This window comes from Pelodiscus sinensis, chromosome 18 (assembly GCF_049634645.1).
Source record: "Pelodiscus sinensis isolate JC-2024 chromosome 18, ASM4963464v1, whole genome shotgun sequence".
Taxonomy (NCBI): domain Eukaryota; kingdom Metazoa; phylum Chordata; order Testudines; family Trionychidae; genus Pelodiscus; species Pelodiscus sinensis.
This window is the reverse complement of record NC_134728.1, coordinates 7,617,886-7,634,521: the sequence shown is the minus strand read 5'-3', so window position 1 is coordinate 7,634,521 and position 16,636 is coordinate 7,617,886. Positions and strand designations below refer to the sequence as shown.

At 47.2% G+C, this 16,636-nt stretch overlaps 1 protein-coding gene across 1 annotated transcript in view; it reads left to right on the top strand.

The window, feature by feature from the left end:
- The window catches only part of COL9A3 (collagen type IX alpha 3 chain), an 88,409-nt gene that overhangs the window by 10,054 nt on the left and 61,719 nt on the right, over window positions 1-16,636 (top strand). The window contains exons 3-5 of the mRNA XM_075901075.1: window positions 2,971-3,006; window positions 5,147-5,218; window positions 10,976-11,029. Coding sequence (XP_075757190.1) covers window positions 2,971-3,006; window positions 5,147-5,218; window positions 10,976-11,029 — 162 coding nt within the window. The remainder of the gene's footprint in view (window positions 1-2,970; window positions 3,007-5,146; window positions 5,219-10,975; window positions 11,030-16,636) is intronic.

Sequence of the window (16,636 nt, the reverse complement as noted above, 5' to 3'; positions counted from 1 at the left end):
CCAGTAGCGCCCAGAGCGGCGCTACGGGACCAACCGGCAGCACCCCAGCTGCTGTACCACAGGCGTCCGGAGCAAAGCCGCGGAGCACGGGGGCAGCGGGCAGCCCAGATGCAGACCAGGGGGACGGGGAGCAAAGCGGCGGAACACGCGGGCAGCGGGCAGCCCAGACGCGTCTGGGCTGTCCGCTGCCCGCGTGTTCCGCCGCTTTGCTTCCTCTCCCTGGTCTGCTGGAGACCAGGGAGAGGACCCCGTTCGTAACTGCGGATCTGACATAAGTCGGATCCGCGTAACTCAGGGACTGCCTGTATAGCTAATGATGGGGAAGGGATGCAACAGCAGTTTTATAGGGTAAAGAACATTTATTATTTAATCTTCATTTCGTCTAACGTAATGAAATACTTTGCTTGTCTGTAGGGATGTAAAATCCTGGTTAATCAGTTAACTGGTTAAACTTTAGGTTTAACTGGTTAACCAACGAAGTGGGCTGCCGCTGCTGGCAACAGGAGTCAGCAGCCCCACCTGTGAGAGGGCTGGCTTCTGCTCCCAGCCCCCCTCTGCCCATGAAGCTCCCAGCTTCTGCTCCCACCCCCCCAAGCTGGAGCAGCCTTCTGCCCATGGTGGCCTGTGGGCGGGTGGCTGCTCCCAAGTGCCTGTTAACTGGTTACCTATTCACATTCCCACTTGTCTGCAGCAGTAGATCATTCAGTTTTAGGTACCGGATGGCCCCCTTGCTGGAGAATCTGAGCGCCTCACAATTTGGATTGCATTATCCTGCCGAGGGGGGAGGTGCTTTTATCCCCATTTTGCAGACAAAGGCGCAGCAAGACCAAAGGGCTGCCCAAGGAAGCCAGTGGGAGAACAGGGGATTGAGTCCTGGGGCACTGAGCCACTGTGTGTGTGTGTGTTATCTAGGACAGGGGTTCTCAACCAGCAAAGCACATACTCCTGGGGGTACTCAGATGTCTGCCAGGGAGGTGCATCAATTCATCCAGACATTTGTTTAGTTTTGCAGCAGGCTACATAAAAAAGCACTGGTGAAGTCAGTACAAACTAACATTTTACACAGACGTGACTTGTGTCTACTGCTCTCTACACTGTGCACTGACATGCAAGTACGGCGCTTACATGCCAACTGATTTATTTCATAATTACAGGAAGTCCCCAACTTGCAAGCAGGTTGTGTTCCAAAAGTCCATTTGGAACTCGGAACGTATTTCCCCTTAGAAACAATGTTCTAAATAGTAGCTGGGTTCCCAGGCTAGCTCTCAAAAGCCTGTTTAACACACTGTGTAGTTGAAATACTGCATATTTACAATGAAAAATAGTAGAAATAGTTTGTTTAACCCCGAATGCTGGTGCTTAAGGAAAGGTAGGGTTAATCAGAGGAAGATAAGGAAGTTGGTGGAGATTCTGAAGGGGACTTCTGGGCATCCACCAGTCACCACCCCACGCCTCATAGGCTCCTGCAGCCAGTCCCATCTCCCGGATGCCTCTCCCCCCAACAGGCTCAGCTCTGTCTCTGGCAACCCCCATGCACAGCTCCTTCCGCTCCCGCAGGCTGCACCCACTTTCCACTCACCAGGAGGTAGAAAGCTGCGTGAACAGGGGCCAGAGGACTCGGGAGGAGCAGAGGTGGCCATGCCGCTGGCAGCTGGAGAGAAGTGGTAACTTTCTCCTTCATAGCACCGCTTCTCTCCAGCCACTGGTTGCACAACCACCCCCCTGCTCCTCCAGAGTCCTCCAGCCAGCACTGGCGCTGCTCCCTACCCTCCGTGCCTCTTGCCTGCTCCTTTGAGCTGCAGTGAGCTTTGGCTTGCGTGTGCGGGTGTGTGTATGTCGGATTTGTGTAACTGAGGGAGTGCCTGTATACGGTAACAATGAGAAACGAAGCAAGTTTCCACTACTAAGATGCTGTGACACTCTTGTATTTTTATGTCTGATTTTGTAAGCCAGTAGATCTAAAGTGAGGTGAAACGTGAGGGTATGGAAGACAAATCAGATGCTGGGAAAAGGTTCCATAACCTAGAAAGGTTGAGAGTCACTGATCTAGCCCATTCCTGACAGGTGTTTGTCTAACCTGCTCTTAATCTCCAGTGATGGAGATTCCACAACCTCCCTAGGCAATTCATTCCAGCATTTAACCACCCTGACAGTTAGGATGTTCTTCCAACGTAAACCTCCTTGCTGCAATTTAAGCCCATTGCTTCTAGCCCTACCCTCTGAGCTTAACGAGAACAATTTGCCTCCTTCCACTGTGTTACAACCTTTTATGTACTTGAAAACTGTTACGGTGAATGAAAACTGTTATGTGAATTGCATCTCTCCAGGTTGCTGGTGAAAAAGACGTGGGTTTTGCTAGATAGAATTCTCAGCTAGATAGAATTCTCCAGATAGTCCTGGAGTCTCCAGGAATTAAAGATGAACCAAAATTGGCATAGATGTGGATGAGGGCTTTGTGTTTTAGAACAGGGGTCCGCATGCAGCTCTTCAAAGAAAAAAAAATGCGGCTCCCGCACGCTCATGGCTCTTAAAGAGGCAGCGTGTTTCTGTCTGAAAGAGAGAGAGCGTCCCGTGTAGACTTCAAAATGGCCACCTTGAAAGGGCAATGCCTACTCTGCTCTTAAAAGGGCAAACTGACCTGGGCAAACTGTTTTGTTTTTTGGGGGGGTTTTCTCGACCAAACTGTGACCAGGGCTTTTTTTTTTTAACTTGACAACTTTTTTCCCCTCTGCTCTTTAAGCTGTATCCACCCTTGTTTGTCTGTAACGGGTTGGTCCACCCCTGTTTTAGAGGATGGCAGGATCAACGGCTTGGTTGTATAGTAAGTCCCGGGCAGGCCTTTTAACATGCAGGTCATCTTTAGTTATGGCAATTCTCCAAATGGGCACAGGGAGAGAATTGGACCTCTAATGAGTGTAACATGGAGAGATTTGTCCCTTTAATTTCATTTGTCCTTTTTCATTCCTTTAGGGAGAACCTGGCCCTCCTGGTTTACCTGGCCCACCGGTAAGTATTTATGGATCAATGACTAATTTACTCTCTCACTGCTAGCGGGAATCATGTGAGTCACTAGTTTTTTCAGGAGCAGGGTCACAAACTGCACTTCTCTTCTCAGTCTGCAAGAGAGCTCCTATGCATGCTTGGTATTCAAACTGAGAACAACAGGCCACACAGAGCCAGCCCTGGAGTGAAGAAGAAACATACTTTCCCACTTTGTAGTTAGGAAAGCAGAGGATCTCGGATAAAGCATGAGACGAGTGGAGCTAAAGGGCTTGAATTGAGGATCAGCTCTGTTTGCAGACATTGTTTTTACGGTGCTCTCAACATGAGCAAGAACGCAGTGTAAATGCAGAGTTTTAACATCGTTCTGCTGCACTCTCAGCTCTGGCCTCCTGTTCGCATACTGGTTTTGGGGTGTCCAGCATATCAATTGTGCATCCTTCCCGTGGCATGGCTTGCACATTCAAAAGGAGCGTAGGCCATTTCCGCAACTGCTTTTAGTTCTACCTGCCAACGTGGACTGCAAAATCCAGCTTGGAAATTGGGCTCATCATGGGAAAACAGCATTCAAAAATATTCAGTAAGGCAGCTTCAGTGATAAAGTGAAATTCTGTGACAGATTTTGCTATAGTGGCAAATCATTCAGGACTCAATCCGCCACTCTGGTTCTGTAAAACTAAAGGGGAGATACGTGGCCATGCTGCATTATATCCCCTTCCTGGTTCCTCATTCCTGAGATCATCCCAAGTTCACTTTAGCTACCTAAGCATCTTAGAGCAACCCTAGGTCTCCTAAGTGCTGTGCCAGCTGCAAGACACCCAACCACACCCTGAGGCCCCCCTTGCACTCGGGGCTGCAGTGAGGATCAATACATATACATGGTGTCATATAAGAAGCCACATGCGGGGCCTGCAGCTTAGCAGGCTGGGATGAAAGTTTCAATCCTTGTCGTACACACATTAATAAACTACAACCTATACTGGAACAGGATACTACACTCCGAGAGGCTCTGGGTGACAGATCCATAGTCTGCTATAGACAACCACCTAACCTCAAGATGATTCTTATCAACAACCACAGGACATATCACACTAATACCAACCCTGGAACTTTCCCTTGCAACAAACCCCGGTGCCAGCTTTGTCTACATATTTACTCTGCTGACACCATTATTGGACCTAACCAATTCAGTTATAAGATCAAGAACACATATTCCTGCTCATCCAGAAATATAATTTATGCCATCACGTGCCGACAATGTCCGTCTGCTGTGTACGTTGGACAAATGTCTCAGACACTTCCCCAAAGAATCAAAGCACACAAAACAGGTATCAGACAGTATCACAAAGAAAAAACAGTTTCTTGCCATTTCAACCAGAAAGGGCATTGTCTCAACGACTTGATTACCTGCATCCTGCTTCAAAGACATTTTAACACCAGACTTGAAAGAAAAACCTCTAAACTGTCATTCATGCTTAAATTTGACACTTTACGCTTGGGTCTCAACAAAGATGCTAATTACCTTACCCATTACAAAGATAGCTTCCCCAGTTATCACCTCTAATATCATTAGCTCACAGACATTAACTTCCCCCCCCCCCCACTCTGTTCTGAAATTTAATTTGTCCTTTTTATGTGTTCACTTTTTTTGATTGGCATGACCATATATACCAAAGGGATACAATTTTCTTCCACATTTTGATCTGAGGAAGTGGGTCTGGCCCATGAAAACTCAACACCTAATAAACCATCTTGTTTGTCTTTAAAGTGCTACATAGTCCTGTTTTTTGTAGTAGCAGTGACATTGTGAGACTAATAAAACAAATGATCCCTAATCGACTCTGTGTTGAAGCAAACCCGTAATCCTGTTTGTCCATGGCCCTGTGAGTTGACACATGGAACCGTATAAGAGGAAAGCTGCGCCAGGCAATTACCAAGTTTCCAGTAAAATGAACTAAAGGAGTGTCTAGACATTGACACACTTGTAGATTAATTAACAAATCAATTTATTTTAAGGACATTTTCCTGTGTTGCAGGGTATAAAATGAGCGCTTTAAGAAATGAATTGATTGCCTGTCTTGGATCAAGTCATAGCACGCGTCTGTAATTATTATATTAATGGTGCCTGTCTATTAATCTGCTTTAGGGGCCGAAAGGTGCACCAGGCAAGCCTGGAAAGGCAGGTGAAGCAGGGTTACCTGGCCTTCCTGGAGTGGATGTGAGTATTTCTGCTGCTTTTCTTGGATTGATCAAACATTCTGCCTTGGCATGAGCCCAAAGCAGCTTGTCAACTTCCACTAAGTCTACTGGAGCAGCAGACGTGGGTGCTGAACCAAGTCTGTCTCATGCTCCAGGGGAAGTGTTATGAGAGAATAATGCAAACAGCAAATAATGGTTGTTGCTGGGTTTTGCAACGTTATTTCAGTCAGTGTACAGTCAAAACAGCTCATCTGGGGTCTATGTAGGCTCTAGCTTTCAGTGATCTGTTTTGACGATTTGATCAGCGCTTTGTCTCTTCATGGTTACTCCCAGAGGCCCAGAACGGCCTCTGGCTATTGTTGTTTCAGATTATTCGACATCTAGAAAACATTGAAACTTTAAGGGATGTTTTTATTGCACAATTCTCAGAAATCTGACTTGTATTTGAGTTGCTTACACTCATCTGCCAGAGAAAACAAACCTACAAGGGTTCAGATTTTCTGCAGGTTCTGTTGAACGTGGATTCTAGGTTCCCACTAGATTCAGCATAAACCTCTGCAGTCCTGTAAAGGTGTCTGACGTCTTTGGTCCTTTCTGTCTTCAGATGCCAAATTGTTGAAACACTGATCTGGCTGCTGTGTAGTCAAAAACAGACGCACATTTCTGATTCAGAACGACGAAACCAAACACTGATAAAGTTTCGCCTGTTTTTTCAAAAGGCATGAATGGAAGCCAAGTCATCTTTTTTGATTCAGTGACTCTTCAAGGCTCTATGCATGTGCTTTGTTAGAGTCCATGTACAGTGGGCTTTAGAGAACAAATGAGGCAAGACCTTGATCTGGTGGTAATGATGCTACCAAAAGCCAATTACTAGTATGAGATCTAGAGCAGTGGTCACCAAGCAGTAGATCGGGATCTACTGGTAGATCTTGGAACCTCTGACAGGTGATCCTGACTGGTTTGGCCACATGGCTATCAAGTGCCACCACTTCAGCTGCTCCTCCTCCCACTGCTGTGCATCTCTGGCCCTTTGCCTTGGAGCTGTTTCCCCAGGAGCCTCCTGTTTGCTGGGCAGGGCAGGGAAGGGAGAGGATGGGTGCTGATGTCAAGGTGCTCCCTTAACCCACCCTGTGTCCTATCTCCACAGAGCAGAGAGGGGGCACAACAGGACTAGGAATAGAGCAAATTTGTTAGCTGCTTTTGGGAACAGTGCGGGGCCAGGGGAGGGGTGAGCCTGCCTTAGTCTTACTGCACCATATCTGCACCATCACCTAGGTGCCCAGCTGTAGTCCACATCCTGAACCCCTCTACCCCAGTCATGAACCCCCTACTACAGTATAGTATACAGGATACATGAACATCCTCCCAGAGCCTGCACCTAGAATCCCCTCCAGCACCACAGCTGCCTGCCCCAAGCTCAGATCAGAGCCCCTCTCACACTCCAAATCCCTTAATCCAAGACCAAAGTCTGCACCCCAACCCACAGCCCCAGCCTGGTGAAAGTGAGTGTTGGGAGGGAGGAAGATGGAGTGAGCAGCGGCGGGGCCACAGAGAGAGGTGGGGCAAAGAAGCACAAAGGAGGCGGGGCAAGGATATTTGAGTTTGAGGTAGATCTTGGAATGCACTTAAAATTCAAAAAGTGATCTTGTGTGTAAAAAGGTTGGAGACCACAGATCTAGAGGTTTGAATGCAATAGCAGAGCAGTGACATCCTAACTGGACAGTCTCCCGTGGACTTTTTGCTGCATAGCATTAATCTTTGCTGACCTATAGCCATTTGGGCTGGTTTTAGGGTGGGACAATGCACATTTCTACCTTCCCAATGAGAATGCACAACAACTGCATTCAGTAGGCCGCCGAGCCAAGCACACACCTGCCAGTCACCAAACATCTAACCATCTTAGGTATAGCTCTATCTCACTCGATCCAAATGCAGTAGCATGATACAATTAGAACCTGGAAGAGAAACTGATTGAAAATAAATCATGTCCTGCTTTCATTCTCCTAGCTGAGTGAAATTCTGATGGTAAAAATTACATACATAAGGAAAATAAACTAGATTGTCTGAACAAGTGATACAGTGCTTGGGTTGCAAACAATGCGAGGAAATATTTAAACATAAATTTAATTGGTTTTTTTAAAGTGGCTTCTAAAATCATGTCTTGTTACTATTGTTAATTGTTTTTAAAGATAACCTAAACCTTGGTTCTAACCTCCCTGGCAGTGTCCCTCATCTCTGTAATTACTGTTCATTCCCTTTCCCCAGCCCGGTTATGGAGAGATTCTTTTCTCCCCTGCTTACACCACCTATAGAAACTTTCATTCTGGCCTTATGTACTAATGAGGTTAGGCCCATCAATACTTATTAGCCAGAATGGGTAGGGATGCTACCTCAATACTCTGCGGCTGTGTCTACACTGGGCCACTTATTCCGGAAAATCAGCCGCTTTTCCAGAATAAGCTGCGAGCTGTCTACACTGGCCCTTGAATTTCCGGAAAAGCAACGATGCTCTACTGTACAAAATCAGCCGCTATCCCGGAAAAACTATTCTGCTCCTGCTCGGGCATAAGTCCTTATTCCAGAACACTGTTCTGGAAAAGGGCCAGTGTAGACAGCCCAGTAGTCTTTTCCGGGAAAAAAGCCCCGATCGCGAAAATGGCAATCGGGGCTCTTTTCCAGAAAAGCGCGTCTACATTGGCCACCGACGCTTTTCCAGAAAAAGGGCTTTTCCGGAAAAGCAGCCTGCCAATGTAGATGCTCCTTTTCTGGAAAAACTGAAAACGGAATAGTATTCCGTTTTCAGCAGTTCCGGAAATTCATGCCAGTGTAGACGTAGCCTGCTTGTTAGATGCTGGGAATGGATGACAGGAGAGGGATCACTTGATGATTCCCTCTTCTGTTCACTTCCACCTGGCATTGGCCACTACTGGAAGATAGGATACTGGGCTAGATGGACCTTTGGCCATTCTTATATTCTTCTATTCTGGGTGGTTAATCCCCTGCTTTTAAGCCTATCTCTCTCCCTATGTTTGATCTCCATGTGGCTGGTTGTACTCCCCATCTTCCCTCTCGACAACTTCCCAGTGGCTTGAGAAAAAGCAATAGTGCAGCTGCTCAGTTGGTATAAATTGTCAGAGCTCCGCTGGTTTTCATAGAGCTATGGCTCCATTGTGGAGTGCCTGCCCCTTCCCATTTTCCATTTGTTCCTTCCTTTGAGCTGTTTCATTGCTACTGGCGTGGCCGTTGCTTTTAGGTGGATGAATCCCAGCTCTCCAGCTGTTGACATCTGCCTGATCCCTTGGCTCTCTGCCTCTGGCTCAATCAGGCCCTCGCTGCACCATCACTTCTTAGTACTGAATGTTTCAAAGACTCAAGTTCTTCTCCTAGGGGCGGGGGTGAGCAATTAGCGGCCCGCGGGCTGGATGCAATTTGCCAGGGTTAGCCCCTGGTGGGCCGCCAGCACTTTAGTTACTGAGCGTCTGCAGGTACGGCCAATTGCAACTCCCATTGGCTGCAGATCGCCCTTCTTGGCCAATGGGAGCTGTGGGAAGTGGTGTCCAGTCTGGGACATCACTTCCCACAGCTCCCATTGGCCAGGAACAGCGATCTGCAGCCATCGGGAGCTGCACACAGCAGTACTTGCGGATGTGCAGGTAAATAAAGTGCCAACAGCCTGCCAGAGGCTAACCCTGGCAAACTGTGTCTGGCCATTACTCCCACCCCTGTCCTAGGTAGAAAGACAAACAAATCAAAACCCTTAGTTATCTCATCTCTCTGTTGCCGCTGTCACGCTGCTTAGCTTCCCTTCCCCGGCCAGAAAACCTGGCTTCATCTTTAATCTACACCACTGTCTGCATGCCGCCCCTTCTGTTTCTATACGCTGTCCATCACTCCTTCTGGATCTCCCTGGACCAGTCCTTACACCTGCCCTAACTTTGCTGCAATCCTTCTGCACGTCGATCCCTTCGTTCTTGTCCTGTACCGTTCTCTTTTATGATCTGAAATTCCAGATTATGGTATTTCCAAGAATCCAAAGCTGCAGCCAGATCACTCTTGGCCTAGGAATTGTGACCCTTCTCCCCGCATCCTTCATCACTTGATCCTGGGTTGATCTCCAAATCCCAGTTCCTGTTCGCCATCCTGGTTTCCTGACATCTCTCTGGCCTCACTCCACTCCATCTAACTTTGTTACTAGCTCAGTCACTCCATGACCCCAGCCGTGCTCTCCCTTCCAGTCCCCCAGTGGATCCAGTCTAGGAGCCGATGGTGCCTTTCTGCAGCCACATCTGTCTGACTTCCTCCCTCCCTCCTAGAGGTTGAACCGCTTCTCATGTTAGACTTTGACCTTCAAAACTTTTCTCTTGGAGCTTTTGAGGGACACTGTAAACATTTTGGCTGTGTCTAGACTGGCCACTTTTTCCGGAAAAGCACTTTTTCCGGAAAAACTTGCCAGCTGTCTACACTGGCCGCTTGAATTTCCGCAAAAGCACTGATGATCTCATGTAAGATTGTCAGTGTTCTTGTGGAAATACTATGCTGCTTCTGTTCGGGCAAAAGTCTTTTTCCGAAAAACTTTTGCGCAAAAGGGCCAGTGTAGATAGCCAAGATTTGTTTTCCGCAAAAAAAGCCCTGATCGCGAAAATGGCGATCGGGGCTTTTTTGCGGAAAAGTGCATCTAGATTGGCCACGGACGCGTTTCCGCAAAAAGTGATTTTGCGGAAAAGCGTCCTGCCAATCTATACGCGCTTTTCAAGTCGTCCTGAGCCATACCTGCCCTTCAACAGCACTTTACTCCAAGAAACAGGTGACTCAAGGAGTAGGATAGTACTTCGAGTGCTAAGTATGGGAAGCCCTTCATGATACCGCAGCACATGATTGACATGTGTGTATGTTGTCACTGCACTGTCTGACTTATCATGATCCTACAAAATGTATGTCAAGTGCTTGCTGGTCCAATCCTGCCAGGACTTAGACATTTGAGTAACTATTCCTGTGAGCGGTTCCACTGGAGTTTTTGCAGGATCACACTCTCTAGCACTTCTCTTAAACAAAGCTAAGTACTGGCACTGAGTCCCATAATGTGGAACCTCACAGGTTGTGAGACACAGAAACACGTGGCTCTTGATTTTTTTCTCTTCACGTTTGTGATGTGTGTTAACCCCCTTATCACAGTTACATCAATCAGTACGGCAACTATTTTAAATTAAATAACGGATGGAATAACAGTTTTTCTTTATCAACTGCATATGTTTTGACCATTTACTTGAGCAGCAAATTAAATGGAGACCTTTATTTTTAATATCTGACTAGGGATCTGAGCCTGAAAGTAGGACAAAACCTGCAAGGGCCAAAATGTTCAGAAGGAGGTGCAACGGGAGCCTTGAATGAACGCACATACTCCGGCTGCATGCTAACACTAGCACTTGCATATGCAAATCAGATAATTGCATGCACAACACTGAGTTTCTAGGGCTGCTGCAGGAGCACCCATTGACCGTAGTATTGGAAATTTGGCCCAAATTTTAGCTGTGGTTAGACAATAACAGACTTGGATGTTTCAGAAGACGTGCTGATAAACAAGCAGGAGAAGCCCACATATGTTCAGTTCTGTTCTTTGTTTCTGGTTCAGAGGAGGAGAGTGGCAGCGGGGATTTCATCGGATTTGGGCACCCGACTCCCTTCGCTTGTCTCTAACAGGGATATTGGTTAGGGTTTCCAACAAGCTCTAGATCTGTTGACGTCTCTGCGCTTATCCTCACCTTTCATTCCCTCCCAGGGTTTAACAGGACCCGACGGCCCGCCCGGACCAAATGGACCACCAGGAGAACGAGTAAGTAGCAGAACTTTGTTTAAATTAATATTCTCAAGGTTACTGCTCCGTGGCTATTTCAGATCTCTTTGTAACTTGGCAACATTTGGAATATTATTTTATTTATTATTTGCATAACCATAGCACTGAGGGGTTCTAGTAATGGGCCAGTTCTCCATTGTGCTAGGCACTGTACACCCCTTTTGTCCTCAAATCCAACGGCTGTTCTCGTTCCCCAGAATTGTTCTTCCCCGTGTGACTGTGATCTAGGGTTTCGCACAGGGTCTAGTGTTTGCGTGTTGACATCTTTCACGGGCTTGTTTCTAATTGCCTCAGGTATGTGGCTAGTCTTGGCTGTCCTGCAAGAGGAAACACCATTAGCAGATCTTGTCTTGTGATATTTGTGGGGCATAAATAGCTCTTTGAAACATTCAGAGAGCCTGTGTACAATATAAATTCAATTAACAAACTCTCTAGGTTTATCCAAATACTAATACTAGGGCTATATTTGTGTTTTGAGTGCAGAGCCATGTTATTTTTTTCTACTGCTTTTTTTATCAGTTGTATAGCTGGGTGCCTTTCATTAATTCCCGTGTTTTGGTGACACTTGGTGTGGTGATGGCATTAGTTGCATCAGCATGGGTGTGTCAGCCTTCACAGCCAGAATCACAATAGATTTTTTTTTTCATGTCATGTAAATACCGTTGAATAGGAACCCTGCCACAGGGCATGGTGGGAAGGGGAGATGTCTGCCTGAAGTAATACAACGGGTTGAGTTTTCCAGTATGGTCAGTGAGGGAGCAAAACTCTGCCCTCGGCTGCTTCCCCCCTGTGCTGGCATTCTCCACATGAGACTCCCTCTCTGCGGCAGCCCTTGTCCATAAAAACAGGAGGCTTGGAAGGAAGTTGTGCACCAAGAGGCGACCTTTGGGGAGGGGAGGGTGTTCTGATGCTCTCACCCTGGGCTTAACTCAGCTCCCATTGCAGCTAGGGAGAGTTTTATCCTTGGCACCTTCTAGGATCCAGCCCTAATTTTCAATGTGGGAAGCCCTGGGCCACAAAACCCTATTGAGTTTGTGCCTCAGTTGCATGCTCTGTTACCCACATCTACACATGCCCATTGGATCTCACACGCCCATAACATCCATGTGCAGACTGGGTACCTGAGCATTCGGTGTATGCACTGGGGTTGTGAAAGGTTAACCTGTGAGGGCTGGAGCGGCTTCCCCAGCTGCCATAAGTTGAGGGCTGCTCTAGCCCCACAGGGCCCGCCGCAGACATCTGGCCATCCAGAGCAGCCCCTGCCTGGGGGGGGGAGGGGGGGAATGTACTCCAGCTTATCTGGGCTGGAGCAGTGCCCCGCCCCCTCACCTCCCCTTTAATTGGTTAACTGTTTAAAGGTGATGTTTAACCAGTTAACCGATTAAACAGGATTTTATGTCCCTAGTATGCACAAAATAACTCACACTTTAAGCAGTTAGCTGGAGTCTGCAAATACATGATTAGCACACAGTGATCTTACTTACCAGTGCGCTCAGATTAGGTGTGTGTTCCCCAGTCTGGAACACCGACCAGTCTGTAGCCATGATGCAAGCTTGAGGCTTGTTGATATTTACAGTTTACTGCATCTTTCTATAGTGAGTGATCCATCTACAAAGTCTCCTTTTAGTCGGCCTAATAAAAGCATGGGAAGACATTGTTGCATTTGAAAGCAGAGCTTTAGCACCACGGCATTGTTATCCTACATTTCCTATGGCCCGTATTCAAGCAAGCACATAAGATCCATTGCGGTCAATGCAATATAAGCCTATGCATACTGATTTCACGTGCATAGAGTTAAGCACGTGCCTTAAGTACTTTTCTGAATAAGGATGCTTTCCTAAACTTGGGCCTCTGTTGATAAAAAGCCTCTTCTGGCTGTCACTGCGAACAGGTGCATTGGCATATGGCAGTGTATTCACAAGAGGCTGTCAGCTTGTTACCGTATTTTTTAATAAACGTTACTGTGCTCCCATAAAGGCTGCCTCTCTTGGCTAGGCAAGCAACCTAATGAAATAATTCAGAAATTCTGACACTCTTGGTCAGGGGTGGTGAACCTTCGGTCCTGGAGCCGGATATAGACCCTGGCTTGCCTGGATCTGGACCCCTGAGGCTCGTGACGCCCCACCAGCACTGGGGAGCCTACACTGTAACTCCAGCCCCCTCCTGCCCCACACGGGGCTGGAGCACACAAAATCTACTACCCTTGGCCCCCTCGGCTCTGGTGTGCGAGGGGAGTGTGGGGCAGGAGGGGGCTGGAGTTACAGCATAGGCTCCCCAGTGCTGGTGGGGCATCACGAGCCTCAGGGGGCCAGATCCAGGCAAGCCAGGGTCTATATCCGGCTCCAGGACCATAGGTTCACCACCTCTCCTTCTTAGACGAGGGCCACATCAGTGAGGGTTTGGGTTTTTCTTTGCTTCTCACATGTGTGCAGCCTCAGACTGATATTTACTGTGGGTCAGGGGCCCCCACCAAAAAGATTCCCCACCCCTGCTCTAGGTCTGTTCTGCCATAGATTCCCATCATCCACATAGCCCCTGGATTTTAATAGTAGGATTGTTCAGATACGAAAGGCAGAGTCAGCCCTAAGACGTTTTTAAACAGGAAAACAATTAATTTTGGCCATGAGACTATCTGGATTATCACATTTTTGCTAGCTACTGACACCCAAAGATTTTAAAGACTTAGAAGATCTAAAGTTTTTTTAAAAGGATGTTTGAAGTTCAGTGTTTCATGTTGTATGCGATGTAGAATGCATCAAGGCTTCAGTGGATTTCTGAGCAAATACCAAGACTTGGCTCCTTTGAAGAACCCATATTAATTCATATTTATGCCTGAATTTACAATGCCATTTTATAGGTTGTATCCATTTATATTCAGAAATAATATTGCCCCAGGGTAACAAATTACAGCAAGATCATTTTCCTCTCATAAGAGAAAGAACAAAGCTATCAGGAGAATAAATGGAGTCAGAAAACGCAGCATTAAAATCAATTTAATGGAGTTGCATCATCATGCTCCTGGCCTGCATTTTGACCTATAACCAACAAAAAGTAGATGGAGCCTTTATTGCTATGTATTAAGGACCTGCACTTGGCCAATGCGAGTTCTGCAATTGATTTCAGTGGGCACAGAATCCAGGGTTAAATCACAAGATGCCAGGAATTCAACATTTTCTTTTTACAGAGGAGGGCTGTGTCTACATTGGCAAGATCTAACGCAAAAGCGGCTGCTTTTGCGCAGAATCTTGCCACCTGTCTACACTGGCCGCGAATATTTGTGCAAGAACACTGACATTCTACTATATGAGATCAGTGCTTCTTGCGCAAATACTCTGACGTTCCCGCTCAGGGATAAGTCCTCTTGTGCAAGTGTTCTTGAGCAAGAGGCCAGTGTAGACAGGTAACATCAATTTCTTGCGCAAGAAAGCCCGATGGCTAAAATGGCCATCGGAGCTTTCTTATGCAAGAGAGTGTTTACACTGGCACGGATGCTTTTGCGCAAAGGCACATGCCAGTATAGATGCTCTCTTACTCAAATACTCTAACGCAAACACTCTTGCGTTTAGAGTATTTGCGCTAAATCTTGCCAGTCTAGACGTAGCCGAGGTGTCTAGCTTGTCCTCTAGACATAAGTGCTCATGGAGGTTGTGTTAAACATGAACGCGATCAGAATAAAACCTGAGTAATGTGCAGTAGGACAATGTCCGAGTTGACATTTGCAACGGAGTTGATTTTTATTGGATTACGGTCTATTTCTAGCCAGTTTTTTCTTAATGAGGCACTTAGGTGCTCAGAAATGTGTCTGCTTAACCATCCTCTCTAAATTTAATAAGGGAAAACATTTCTAATCTGGGTTGGTATGCAGGGAGCCAGGGGTGGGATGGCCGTGCTTCCTGTAATCATCAAACTAGACATTTTGACAAATGGTAACTGGCTTGTTTTCCAGCTTGGTCCATTTGTCCTGTTCTCACACTCTGCGCTGGATACGAGTTCTGACTCTTTTCAGACTTGGAAAGTGCCCCTCCCCTGATATTTCAGAATTAAAATAGTGGCTTCCTGGATGACAGATTAGAGGGATGCCAAGTTTTAGCCTCAAGTGGGAGTCTCTTGCCTTCCTTTTAAATCCCTCTGAAAATAAAGTTCATTTCTATTTCCAAGGAAGGTTCTGTGGATCTCACATACCTGGCTATCATATTGTAGTACTTCCACCCTTGACAGCAATCTGGACCAGAGCAAGGAAAGGCAGGAGAGAGGACATGACGTGAATGGCATCAGAACTCTTCTGAACCCTAAGACAGGCATGTTTAAAGGATCCTGGAAGAGTTTAATTCCCGTCTCTCATGGACTTTCAATGGGAGTTAGGTGCCTAACACCTTTTGCCCCCTTAGAAAAACCTAGCACATAGAAAAATCCCTTCTGGTACATTTGCATTTTGGGTGGTAGCACGCATGAGTTTTTATCAGCTCTGGTTCATGCCAGCCTAATTTGACAGGCTCAGAAAGAGGAGCACGCACTGTATCTCTTGACAGGCTGCTCTTCGAACACATGCACGTTTCCTCAATAGAACGTAATGGGGCTCTTAGGGTGCATTGTGTCAGTGTTTCCGCTGGGCTGTTCTCTGCCACACACACCATTTCTACAGTGTGCATTAAAAAAAATACACCCCTACTCCAACTCCAAAAAGGACAGTAACAGCCAAGGCAATTGGAGTGTGACAGCACCCCTGTAAGCCAGACAAACTCACCCAGGCCAGGAGGAAATCCCACAAGTACTGCCTGACCATCACGCTTTTTCCCTGGGGAATTGGGGAGGGGAGAAGGGCCCCTGGGGTGGGGGGCAGTTTCATAGGGGTTTTAGGCATCCAGGCTGATTTCAATAATAAGTAGAGAATTGTGTTGTTGAACTTCTGAAAAATGGGAGGGGGGGGGCTAGGTTCACAATTCTGGGGTGCAGTGGTTCTTCAGTGGTTTTCAAACATTTTTTCTCATGACCCAGTTGAAGAAAATGTTTGATGCCCACGACCCAACATCATTTGACTAGAGTATAGGCTCCAGGGTGGGGCTGAGGATGAGAGCTTCAGCTTTCGGGGTGTCATGGCGGTGGCTTCCCTTGCGCGGCTCCTTGCCAGCGGTGCAGTGGGGGAGCTAAGGCAGCTTCCTGCCTCTCTTGGCACTGCAGACCACGCTGCACCCAAGAAGTAGCCAGCAGCAGGTTCCCAGCCAATGGGAGTGTGGGCCAACTCCTTCTGGGCCAAGAGCCAAGATAGCAGTGAATCCAGCATGAAGAACCGGGGCAAAATTGCTGAGCAAAAAAAAAAAAGGCTCTGCCCCTTTAAGAAACCTCATTTAAACGCGTTTTGAGGCTTTTTAGCCACAGCAAGCTCCTACCGCCATCTTTATTTCTGCAGCTTTCATGGCCACGCTGGATGGCTCCCCTGCCCAGGTCAGCACAGGGAGCCAGGAGGAGAGGGCTGTGCTTGGGGGCACAAGGGTGGCTTTTGAGCCACGGGGGGGCTTTGTGAGCCACATCTTGGGGGGGGGGGAGAAGAGCCGCATGCGGCTCGCAAGGCTCAGGTTGGCCACAGCT